Source organism: Asterias rubens, chromosome 16, assembly GCF_902459465.1.
Source record: "Asterias rubens chromosome 16, eAstRub1.3, whole genome shotgun sequence".
Classification (NCBI taxonomy): Eukaryota; Metazoa; Echinodermata; class Asteroidea; order Forcipulatida; family Asteriidae; genus Asterias; species Asterias rubens.
In genome coordinates this window covers 11,547,455-11,561,050 of record NC_047077.1, presented here as the reverse complement: position 1 = coordinate 11,561,050, position 13,596 = coordinate 11,547,455, and the positions used below count along the sequence as shown (strand labels likewise).

The 13,596-nt window shown below is 36.6% G+C and overlaps 1 protein-coding gene across 2 annotated transcripts in view; it reads right to left on the bottom strand.

Moving 5' to 3' along the window:
* Positions 1 to 13,596, bottom strand: part of LOC117300813 (zinc finger protein 704-like) — a 54,611-nt gene that overhangs the window by 2,354 nt on the left and 38,661 nt on the right. For both annotated transcript variants that reach the window (XR_004520224.1, XM_033784641.1), the window contains exons 6-8: positions 4,392 to 4,495; positions 1,243 to 1,495; positions 206 to 316 (exon numbers count right to left, since the gene is read on the bottom strand). Coding sequence is in view for 1 of the 2 variants with exons in the window: in XM_033784641.1 (XP_033640532.1) it covers positions 206 to 316; positions 1,243 to 1,495; positions 4,392 to 4,495 (468 nt within the window). In the remaining variant the exon portion in view is untranslated. The remainder of the gene's footprint in view (positions 1 to 205; positions 317 to 1,242; positions 1,496 to 4,391; positions 4,496 to 13,596) is intronic.

Below are 13,596 nucleotides of genomic sequence, written 5' to 3'. Positions count from 1 at the left end.
TAGCTTGTAGCTTATCAGCCTATCCATGGAGGTGGCTATTGCAATTGTGGCTAATGAGCCTGCAGAAGTGGCTATTGCTTGCAGCTAATCAGCCTGTGGATGTGGCTTTTGCTTGTGACTAAACAGCCTGTAAATAAAGTATTGATTAATTTACCAACTGAAATGAAACAAAATTACACAGTGGCCAAACTACCACCAAACTTACCTGGCCCGTTCCATTTGCCGGGAAAGGGGTGATAAATGTGGTGGGAGGAGGGGATGTCGTCTGCCAAGTAAAAGTTGTCTGTTGCTGCAAGACTTGACTGGGTTGTGTAACCTAGAAAATAGAATCATGTGGGAGAAACTGTCAATCAAAGCCTTTGACCTGTTGACCTGTAAACATCAGTGAAACCTATCAAAACATACATCGCACAAAATAGTAAATGGCCAATGTTCTGACCTCAACAGAAACATACTTTAACAAGTAAAATATGTGTTGTGTTATCATTTAACCTTCAAGAGAGACTGCTAGGGTCGATGTCAGACCAAATTATTTGGTCTGGTAAGTAGTTTGCAACATCAGCCAATTACATTTTCTCAAAATTAATCTTTGTGTGTGGAAAAGCAGGCAATGCAAAATATATTTCCCTGATGTCTTATCATTCAGAGTCAAGTCGCAACAATTTGGATTTAGTACTTAAAGAACAACTTTGAATTGTTTGAGTTTTGAAAGTCACTGTCCAAAGGTATGTACCGGTGGATTGTGAAGTTTTCTTGGTGACTGATAAGTTAACTTCTGGATTTGGAAGTTTACTTGCGATTTGTGGATCATTAAGTTTAAATGAGGCTTGTTAAAGTTACTTGTGGATTGAGCAGTCAACTTCTGGATACGGAAGTTTACTTGTGATTTGTGGCTTGTTAAATTTCTTTGTGGCTTGTGAAGTTAACTTCTGGATTTGGAAGTTTACTTGCGATTTGTGGATCATTAAGTTTAAATTAGGCTTGTTAAAGTTACTTGTGGATTGAGCAGTCAACTTCTGGATACGGAAGTTTACTTGTGATTTGTGGCTTGTTAAATTTCTTTGTGGCTTGTGAAGTTAACTTCTGGATTCGGAAGTTTACTTATTATTTGTGGAGTTTAAATGTGGCTTGTGAAGTTTACTCATTACTCGTAAAGTTAATTTGGGGCTTGTGAAGTTTACTGACGGATTGTGAAGTTTACTCAATAATTTTTATAAATATAAACTAAAACTCCATTCTTACCATCATGACACTCTTCTGAAAGGCCGGCACAGCCTGACCTTTGACCTCATCCTGAGGTGTCCTATTGTTGCCGTTGTTGTCTGTGTGTATTTCAGGGTTCTCGTACGGGGGTCTGACCATATCCATGTGGCTTAGTGTAGGGGGTGGGGAGGAGGTGTACATATCGGCAAACATGTCGGACATGCTATCCACCGTCGTCTCAACTTCTGTGTAGTAGAACTCCTCCTCATGGCTGCTACTGGACGCTTTTAACCTAAACGAGTTAACGAGATAAACAACATAACGAGATAAGTAACATATTGAGATTCCATAACGAGATAAATAACAATAAATATTTGGTTTGCGGTAACACCATGTGTGTGTTTACTTGCCAGGTTGATTATGTTCTTTTGAGAACTTGCTTGCTTTATATTCTACAACCGCGTGGTAGATTTTCAGAATACAAGAGACTTCTGAGTTCTAAAAAGAACTGTCCTGCTTTGTAACTACTACCTGGGCGGAAGGTAGAAAATCGGCCGGGACTAGTACTTTAGCTTTTTGAATTGAGGGGGACTTTTAATAATGAACTTCACTACAACCACGGCGTGAGTTCTGAATTGGTTGAAAAAATAACAAAAGATACCATAACGAGATAAACAACAAAAAAATTGCACCTCAAATTGGAGCCTTACATGTGGATTGGGTTTTCATTCCATACCAGGGCTCAATTTCACAGAGCTGCTTAAAGGCAGTGGACACTATTGGTAATTACTCATAATAATTATTAGCATAAAACCTTACTTGGTGACGAGTAATGGGGAGAGGTTGATAGTATAAAACATTGTGAGAAACGGCTCCCTCTGAAGTGTCGTAGTTTTTGAGAAAGAAGTAATTTTCCACGAATTTGATTTAGAGACCTTAGATTTAGGGAGGTTTTGAAATCAAGCATCTGAAAGCACACAACTTCGTGAGACAATGGTGTTTTTTCTGTCCTTATTTTATCTTGGAACTTCGATGACAGATTGAGCTCAAATTTTCACAGGTTTGTCATTGTATGCATAGGCCTTTGTTGAGATACAGCAAGTGAGAAGACTGGTCTTTGACAGCTACCAATAGTATCCAGTATGTTTGAGCAGAAAATGCTGCTTAAATATTTTCTGCTTTACAGAACATTTTAAAAACGACAAAACAAAAAAACAATCCAGCCACTGTAAACACAGAAGCTACATACTAATCAAAGGAATTATTATAAAGGCAATCAGGTGCAGAAAACAAACAAGAATCTAGAATCCCCACTGCAACACCTGTCCCTACAACCAACCACTTCACGAAGTGTCAAAATATTACGATTTGGTTAACCAACAACAAAGGCCAGCAGACCCAAATACTAATCAAAGTCAATATTTTCCACCGTTAACTTAAAAATTCAAACTTCTCGTCCTGAACATTACACAACTCAGCCGATTGTTTACATAACAACAAGTGTTTACCCTCCTGAGATCACATGATAAAAACACGGCATACAAAGTCCATCAGACGTTTTCATCACTTGTTGTTTACCGACCCAATTACCAAAAATGAAGTATGAACTGGCATCACAAATTAAGGGAAAATATTTACCACTAGTGACGACAGATTTTCCTGATAATTTTTGTCCCATGATATTTACAAACATTATGACTGTGTTTTTTTGATCGATAATCAACTCTTGAGTGATTTTTTTGGAAAACAAAATTGAAGATTACAAAGAATCTATGAAATAAAAATTAAAACAGAAAATTTTACAGATATTATCAACTCTCTTCTCCCCTAGACAAATGGTAACGAATGGCAAAAAAATTAAAAAAAATGCATTCCAGGGAGTTTCTGACTCATCCACTTTTTCTTCCGACTTGGCTTTGAAAATCTCATCATTGAAAGAAGGCTGGTTGCCATGGAAATGACTGAATCTCAAAAACCATATTTTAGAATTTAATAATTAAGTTTGAGTTGTCTAGCAGGTGCATTCAAAGATGTTTATGAGCCTGGATGGACTTTGTACCATGTTGTCAAATGTAATACAATCAATTAAATAGGTCGTTGTTGGAAATATCTTTTTAGGAGAAACAAGCCAAAAATAGGCCAAGAGGGGTGAAATTTAAACATACTTTTTTTTGTAAATTTAATGCCAAAATATATATATCTCATTTTGTATTGGCAACTTCCTTTCTGATCACCAAAAATTAATTCAGGCCTGAACCCTTTTACAAGGCATCTGAAAGCCCACAAACTTGCGCAACAAGGTTTTTTTTATCTTTCATCTCTTGCAACTTCAATGACCAATTGAGCCCAAATTTTTATAGATTTGTTAGCTTAAGCATGGGATACACCAAATGAGAATACTGGTCCTTGACAATTACCAAAGGTGGCCAGTGCCATTAAGAAAAGAAATCTTTAAGGTTATATTGGATCCCAATTTGCCCCATTGAATGTAATGCTTTGTATTGTGTAACCATAGAAAATAGTAGAAGTGTCACTTTTGAGAGGACTGTCACAGAACCAGACTTAATGATCTAGATCTAGGTTAGACAATCTTACGAATCACCTTGAATGTAAGACTAAGAGTGTTATGATGCCTTAAAACTTGTTTTCTTGCCCCATCTTCATGGGCCTTGAGTGAACCTTCAATACTTCAACAAAAGCAAGATTTGCATATCTTAATGGGTATCTATGCTTTTCAAAACCTAACAACAAAAAAGAGGGCTAGAAAACAGAAGATGGAGAGATGAACTAGTACATTATAGGGGCATTGCTTGGCAACAGACATCGCAGGATAGAGTGAGATGGAGAATTGGTGAAGAGGCTTTTTTGTGGTGATAACTTTTTATGGACTTTAAAAGGGCTTTAGATGAAGCTATCCTCACCCAGGAAAGTGATAGGCTGCTGGGAAAAAAAAACCTGAACTGTGAGCTCAAAGTGTGAAAGCTTAAGAGATCGTGAAAGCCAACGAGTGCAAAGCCTGTTTACATACATTTATCTTTGGTTTTAAAAGCCATTTACATACATTCTAAAAGGTTTTATCTTCATGTTTTGATGAATCTGATCTAAGTGAAAAAAAAACTTTTAAAAATAAAAATAAACAGTTTTGTTAAAAATTTAAAAAAAAACTTGGAAATGAAATCCCTGCTTACCTGAGATGTTGAGTCCTGATGTGTCTCTCAATCCCCTGTACAGTACACAACATCTTATCACATCCTTGCCATGTGCATCTGTAGACCGTCTTGGTTGGCGAAACCTGTACATGAAAACAATAAGAAGCAACTAAGATTAGGGCTAGATTGCTCAGTTAATTTATATTACATACATCTTCATTCACAGTGAGTAGGCATTCAAGTCATGTGAAAAGTATCAAAACCCTTTAATAAAAAACCTGAACACATGGTTGCTTTCATCATGGACCCAGAATGAACACATAGGCTCTAATTATATTTTAAGCGAGAATGCTGGTCTTTGAAAAAAAAAATACCAAACATGTCCAGCAGCCGATTTTTTGAAACTCTAGTATTAATCCTATCTTGAGTTAGGACGAGTAACCTTACTTAGGATGGGTTCAATGCTTCCTACGTATTTGGATACGGAACTGTACCTTTTCTAAGATTAATCCCTAGTTCAGAAGAGTTTGGTGAAATCGACGGCAGTGCCTTTAATCAGTTTCATACAACATAAAAATACTAGGATTCCCAGGGACGCGCATTAAAGTGGTCAAGCATGATTGGTTTACGGGAGAATAACCTCATTCTTTTGTATTCGGATACGCTGAATGCAATCAAATTGTAATTTTATTATCTATCGTTGAGCAAAAAGACAAAGACATTATGCTATTTCTGTTGCTTGGATTCTGTACAATTTCATTTAAGACACTGAGTAGCAATTAATAATTTTAGTCATTTATCAAATTGTCCCCTTTAGGATAATAATTTCATGATAATTGAGCAATTTAGTACATTGAATGGAATGGTCACAATATAAATCAATAAATTATTATGGGCTCAATTGGTCTTCAAAGTTGCAAGAGAATAATGAAAGTTGTGTGCTTTCAGATGCATAATAAAAGAATTCACCTAAAATCTGTTATTATTTGAGAAATTACCTCTTTTAACAGCTCCCCATTGCTCATTACCAAGTAAGTTGTTATGCTAACAATTGTTTTGAGTAAATACAATAGTTTTCAGTGCCTTTAAAGACACTGGACACTATTGGTAATTGTCAAAGACTAGCCTTTACAGTTGGTGTATGTCAACATATGCATAAAATAACAAACCTGTGAAAATTTGAACTCAATGGGTCATCAAAGTTGCGAGATAATAATGAAAGAAAAAAAAACACCCTTGTCACACAAAGTTGTGTGCTTTAAGATGCTTAGTTTTGAGACCTCAAACTCTAAACTTGAGGTCTCGAAATCAAAATCGTGGAAAATTACTTCTTTCTCGAAAACTACATTACTTCAGAGGGAGCCGTTTCTCACAATGTTTTATACTATCAACCTCTCCCCATTACTCGTTACCAAGAAAGGTTTTATGCGAATAATTATTTTTTAGTAATTACCAATAGTGTTCCACTGCCTTTAAACAAGTGTTAAATTGGTCAATACATTGTACTCTGTTTTTACTTTGTACACCAATTCCCAGGGCCTTCTACTCATTTTTGTTCACACAAAAAAAAAAAAAAATGAGAATAGAAAAAGACACTACTGGTTTATAATTGCAACACATAATGTCTACTTTTATTGTTAACACACAATGGTTTCAGGTTGATTTATATCCAGCAAAATATTGATGAAAAGAACCAGCGTGAATGTTAATCGAATTGTGCATTTTTTTAGTGGTAAACATCAATTCAAATTGCTGTGGAAGTGTGATGTCGGGTGTGAATGATGGGTTGTATTTCCGCTATCCCGCACATGGCAGACTTTCATTGTGAACCCTGGGCAGAATCATTTTTAAGGTCGTATGTCACACAAAAAAGTATGGTAATTTATAACTGGCAAATGGTAATTTGTCTTGCTCAAAAATACGACCACCTTTTAAAATGAAATTTCAAAAGGTTTCCAGGCAGGTTTTATTGTTTACATTTATAAAGGATTAAAACAATCAAACGCTTCCCAATACCAAAGGTATAGCCTTCTCTCCCATAAAGATATTTAAAATTTTGTTTACTAATTTGTTAATTTTCTTTTACAGAAATTTCTTGAGGTCCCTCTGGCAGGCAGTTATCCCACTTTATGGTGCACTCACACCAAGGCATTGTTCCGCCTCAGGCTGCTACTCCTTAATTGGTTCATAAATTGATTCTTCATCCATAAGCTGCTCTTCCTTTAAATGCCGCAGTGGACACTGTTGGTAATTACTCAAAATAACTTTAGCACAAAAACTTACTTGGTAACAAGCAATGGAGAGCTGTTGATAGTATAAAACACTGTGAGAAACGGCTCCCTAAAAAATAATGTAGTTTTCGAAATCAAGCATCTGAAAGCACACAACTTCGTGTGACTACGGTGTTTTTTCTCTCATTATTGTTACGCAACTTCAGCAACCAACTGAGTTCAAATTTTCACAGGTTTGTTTTTGTATGCATATGTGGAGATACACCAAGTGAGAAGACTGGTCTTTGACAATTACCAATAGTGTCCAGGTCTTTAATGTTGGTTCCTTTAAAATTCAACATCTGCAACACTTGCATATTTCCATTCTAGTAATTGACAAAGGTTTGGGTCTTTTTGTAGGACACAAAACACACCCGTCCACTCTCCTGAAAACATTGCTCCATGATTTTCACTCTTTCAAAAACTTGATGAGTAATGAAGCTGAAACTTCTACAGGTAAATTATATTACACACTGCATTCACAGTGAGTAGGGATTCATGTCACGGCCAAAAACTTGATCTACAAAATCAAATTTTATTGTCCAACCATGGGAAATTCGTTGGGCCTTTTGACAGCATTAAAACTTCAAAATACACAGAACACTACAGTTAAAATAATGGAAAATACAACACAATGAATGTCACAATGTCTGAGCAATAGGTTGCATCATGGAGCGTGTTCTCTCTACCAAGGTTGCATGATGTGTTTTCCCCTCTTTCCAGCTCAAAAGATGACCTAGATTTCAGCATAATTCAAGTTAAATTCCCCCATTCCAAATACATCATTCATTCTCATACCACTAACATGAAGACCTTGAATCCCTACCAGACACTTGGTGAAAAAGAAACCTACATTTAACCATAGATTTACTTCCTCAGTCTCTCCATGACTTAACCAGTCTCACGAGTAAATCTTAAAGGCAGTGGACACTTTGGTAATTGTCAACGACTAGTCTTCACAGTTGTTGTATCTCAACATATGCATAAAATAACAAACCTGTAAAAATTTGAGCTCAATCGGTCATCGAACTTGCGAGATAATAATGAAAGAAAAACACCCTTGTCACACGAAGTTGTGTGCATTAAGATTTCAAGACCTCAAGTTCTAAATCTGAGGTCTCGAAATCAAATTCATGGAAAATTACTTCTTTCTCGTAAACTATGGCACTTCAGAGGGAGCCGTTTCTCACAATGTTTAATACCATCAACCTCTCCCCATTACTCGTCACCAAAAATGGTTTTATGCTAATAATTTGTTTGAGTAATTACCAATAGTGTCCACTGCCTTTAACCAGTCTCTAGAGAAAGTCCTAAACTCAATCGACTCAATGCATATAAACAGCTTCAGGAATCAAACTGTGTAAATTGGCATGTTTCAACAATAGAAATGCTTCACCTCCCCACATGTCATTAATCCCCCCCCCCCTCCTCCTGCGATATTGTCCAATTGCTTCATATACATTCTCCCTCCTCAAGCTGCCCTTCCTTAAATTAATAATGTTGGGTCCTACCATTAAAATTCAACACACTAGTACATAACACCTGCAACACTTGTAACCAGTAAAACTCAATTGGCTCAATGCAATTACAAACAGCTTCTGGAGTCAAACTGTGCAAAAAGGGCGTGTCTTACAAAAGCATCTCGCCACCAAGATTATGTCATTGTGCCCAACCACCCCCCCCCCCCTCCTGCGAACCCCCCCCCCTCCCTCCTGCAATATATTATCCATTTTCCCATTTAATTGCTTCCTACATTATCCCTCCTCAAGCTGGCTTTCCTTTACTTTTGTTCCTACCCTCAAAATTCACACACTATTACATAACATCTGCAACACTTGCTGTTCTATTCTGAGTCAAGTAATTGACATATATTAAAGGATTTGGGTACTTTTTGTATGACACAAAACGCAAACGTCCACAGACTTACATAACACTTACAATGTTTAAGGATAAGATAGAAAGCTTAATAATAATAATAATAATAATATAGCTTCCGTGAAAATAATTACTTAAACTGCCGTGAAAATAATTAAACTGTGTAAAATGGGCATATCTTAAAATATCTCACCACCAAGATGATGACATTCAACCCCCCCCCCCCTGAAGTTTATTGTCCATTTTCCCAGGGATGTTATATTCTGTAATCAACAACCCTGTTATTATTACCACAAGGAAGGTCACTTGGCAATTTCTCATCCAGTGATTACATAATACATGCAGGCATCCAGTTACTGACCATGCTTTTCCATTCATGCACAATTCTCTGGTGGGTGGGTTATTTTTGGTATGGATTCAATTTTGGTGGATTCTGTTGTCAATAAATTTTGTGTGACTGAAAAAGCTTTGTGATATTTCTTGAAGAATGTAATGTTGTTTGGAAAATGTCTAGAAATTTGACTGTTTGGGTGGTTTTGGCTGGACTGTTGGAAGAACAGAAATCCATTTGTACCAAATTAGCCTACCAGCTTTTAAAACACAAATGAAGCAATTGTTGTATGTTTGTTCACGCTTCTATCCCCTTTTCCCATTAATTTCTTTGTTAAAGGTTTTTGAAAATTGTAGTTTTTTTGTGTCTATCTTACGGTTAAGAATTTCAATGTGTTATTCTTTGTTTCATTTTGTGTCTTATTTTTTATTCATCCTTCAAAAAAATACATTCAATTTCCTTTGTGAAACGTTGTATAGTCCAATTAATACAGATTATTCTTCCTTTGTGAACATAAAAACATGGCCACCTGAAATCTGTAGCCTACAGATTAGTTTTATTGTGTCTATCTACAATACGACTAAAACAATCAAACATTTAAAACAAACAATGGAATACTTTAAAATGTATTGAATATATAATTTCTTCTTTCTCCTTCAACCATTTACCAGACAGGATTGAGTCATCTGTCTTTGTGTTTAAAGTTGTCAGAGGACCCATTAATCACAAAGACAGATTTATATATATTTGATGAATAACATGTGATGGAGCTTTAATCTTTTATTACGTAACACATCTCGACTTTCCCGGGAAAAGTATTCCATCTTTGAACGTGTCCTTGTAATTCTTATTAATGATTTTCCCAGGCATTACTTTAATTTTAATTTATCTTTTTATTTTCTGTGTGTACCTTCAACAAGGCCATCTTTCATCAATATTTAAAAGCAAATTATTCATACAGGCTTCAGCTTTTTTTTTCTTTTATTTAAAATGTCTCTCCTTTAAAAGATTTTCTTTGACATACACAGGGTCATCAATAATTTAAATGCATTTTAATAAAGCATTGTATCAGTCTTTATTTGGAATTCATTATTGTTTCAAGGGTTTTTCTGTTAATAGTAATATGTGGGCTTTACTCTAGCAACAAGGAAGGCCGTTTTGATTTTATAAATTTTTCATTTTCATTCAGCCGACAATCCTTGCCTTAGGTGAGATTAATCTTGGGCTGAAGAAATACTCATTTTTTCCTTGAAGTGTCTGATCAAATAACTCAGTTTGATCCCCGCTTACTTCCAAAGAGATTTCTTTTAAAAGTAATTGGTCGGCTTGTTTTATTGTTTGATGTCCAGTTGATTTTTATTTTTGGGGTGAAACTTGTCATTTTTTTGTTGTTTTGCATTTCGTAACTTTTTGGTATAAACCAAAATGCAATGCTGGCTGTCAAACTCAGATCATGTCACACAGCCCAATTTACAGTCAACCAGTTCCAGGCAACCTCCATGAAGGAAAGACATTCAACATTTTAATGTCCACATTACTATTCTTGAGGATCGTAAGACATGGTTTGGAAAATGACTCATGTGCTACCACAGTGATCCTTTATTAGCATGCACTGCAGTTGATTGCCTCCAAGACATTGCCTGTAAAAGTTGCCATGGTGTGAGAAGACCCATAAACTGTAATTTACAAGAGTCAGTATCTCATCTGTGACCATGGAGGTATAGATAGATCTACATCCATGATCTGTGACCAACCAAGTAACTTGTGAAATAAAATGTTTGCAGAAGATCCACAGAGCCACTTCCTGCAGGCAGCCTCAATGCACTTTCATCTTTAATACCAGCACAAATGCAAAACTGTTTATAAGTTTTGATTCATAAACACCTCAGACAGTTTCGCTATTCCTATTGGTGGAGAGCGCGTCACGTGTGAAAATAAAATGTGAAATGAAGTGTGTAAATAAACCTTTGTTTATGACCAGTAACAAGTGTTAAAACATGGGCGTGACACGCGAGCTTGCACCTGTTCTTATAAGACAGTTTCTTCATTCCTATTGGTCGAAACAATGGCTGAAACAGTTGTGCCACTTCGTCTCGTTAAAATTATCAAGAACCAGGCCTCGTTGGGATTAAACCACCAGTTGAAAACCTCTTAACCACACATTGATTCCCTTATTTAAATAACTCCTAAAGAGTCCTAGGACTAGTCCTAAGTTAGGACCACCTTTAGTGAAATGGACCCTAGGAAAACAAGTTACGACTACCCATCAAATGCATCTGTACCAATTGGACACCTTGCAGAAGTACAATGTTTATATCACTACATGTTCATCACACTGAGTCAATCCACCAAAAGTGTACCAAGCATCCCACCGGATCCGTTAAACAAGACCCTCAACATCTCCCCATGTTTTGACTCTTCCATCATCTGGACTTACACCACTGAATAAAATTAGAACTTCTAATTTAAGCTGAGGGTCTTAGTCACCATTTTGGTTCCTTCCCTTCCGCCCAAGGGTTTGAATTGATGCAAACCTTTCTGACTCAGCTTCCAGAGAGTTCCAAGAACTATTTCGAGCTTCCTTTCCTCCTTAGCCTGGGGAAGAGTTTGCCCCACTTTGTCATCTCAACCCCTTCCTGTGTGTTTGACTTTGAGAAGTACTTGTTCATTGACCGTTTGTCAGCAGAGAGGGAAGGTCACTGTTTCAACAGGGCCAAGAAACTAAACATCCTGACCGTGGCATTGACCTGACGGCTGGATGGCTAACGGCCAATTGGTGACCAAGTAAATTTTTTCACTTGCGCTGCATAGTGCATACAGTCTCTTGCTGACTGTTCAACTGGCTGCCTGACCAATCTAGGTCCCTGGCCGCCTGGCCATGGCATTGACCTGATGGCTGGATGGCTAATGGCCAATAGGAGACTTTCCAACGCTAGGCGGCAGCAGACATACCGGGTAAATTTCCATTGTTTACGTAGTTCTGAACATGCGCATAATTCTGAGAACAATGGATTAACCCGGTAAGTCTGCTGCCCTCTATCGTCCCAGAAAGTCTCCCATTGAATTTTTTCTTAACTGGCTTGCGGTGACAATCTTTTCCGCTGCTAGGAAAAATCTGTATGTTAACTATCATAGAACCTCGTTGTCTAAAAATGGTGTTGTCCAGCGTGGCACTTTATTTTGGAATAGTCTGGATGACTCTTTTAAATCATTGCGTACTCTCTCAACTTTTACCAAAAAACTTAAAACTCGTTTTCTTAATGAATACTAAGATTCTGATGTTATTTTTGTATGTAGAAATTGTAACGGCTTTATTTTCTGTCTTACACCTGTCAATTTTGTCCTGTTAGTTTTGTCCTGTATTTTTAATGTCTGTCTGTTTTACTGGTTTGTCTGTTCATAGGCTGGGGAACAAAAGCTGTGCTTCTCCCCGGACCTAGATGTTGCCTTTTGTTTATTGTTTCATCTTTTAATATTTTTTTTTTTATATTTACTTTTATTTTGTCCATATTACTCTGTATTATACACTATTTGCAACATTGAATAAACGTTTATATTTATCTATCTACCTAGAGCGACTTGTGGAACAACTTCGTCAGTCAGACGGTTAGAGTGAATATGATAACTAGTTTTTATACAACACTTCCAGGCATCTCAAAGCACAAAAGTAGCTAAGCACAACAACATTATGCTTATAAGACTAAGGTTACCAGCCTAAAATACCATGGCCCAATTTCACAAAGCCTGTAAGCATAAAAACTTGGTAAGCACAGAAAAGGCTTGCTTACCAGAAAGTGGTTACCAGCCAAAAATCCATCAGTTTTACATTGTTGCAACTGGTGCCCCACTCATGTTTTGCTTAGCAGCTTTATGAAATTGGGCCCGTTCATATTTGTACTATTCGGCTAAGCAGAAAATTGCCAATCCTTTTGTTCAGCTTTTGAAAAGCAGCTGTATGAAATTGAGCCAAGTGGCCTAATCCACAGAGCATAAAAAAAGCTTATTCACTCTCCCATGTTCATAAGAGCAAAGCATAACACACTGACCAAGGTCATTTTTTAATAGCATAACAGCATTACGTAATTGCAGGCTTGTTCACTCTCCCAAAGAGCAAAGCCTGCTATTAATAGAGAAATGACCACCAGTCTCTAATGGCTAAAACGACCACTGACCAAGGTCCTTCTTTGATGGTGTAACAGCGATTATGTAATTGCACCTACTGCTTGCTGGGCTTGGAACTCTTCCAATTTCTACTTTTATTGGAAATATCCAATGAGGCTTACAAAAACTAAAGGGATGATTGATAATCGCTCTAAAATTTAATGGCCATAAAAACTTTTAGAAGGTTACAGCAGCTTTTGATAGTATAAAGCATTTTTAGAAACATTTCACTTTAATGACATTATGTAAACAGATAAGTTGTATGGCCCATTGAATTTGAGAAGCGTACTATCAGTAACATTTTTACGAACAAATTGTATAGTCCAGGGTTCTCATTCCTGTTTGGCCATAGTCCCTCCAGATTTTTAGTGATATCTCAAAAGCGCGACCAGCTTTTAAAATAAAATTTGTACTTTTTTTTTATTATAGTAAACGTATACATTTATACCGGAATCAATTGGTTCCATAAACCGAAGGTATACTTTGCAGGTAATGATTTCATCAGCACTTTTGCATAGCAAAATATTTCAACTGAAAGTTTTACGTGCACACAGAATGAGTAGCAAAAGTGACTTTTGAATAGAAACTACACATTTTGCGTAGCATT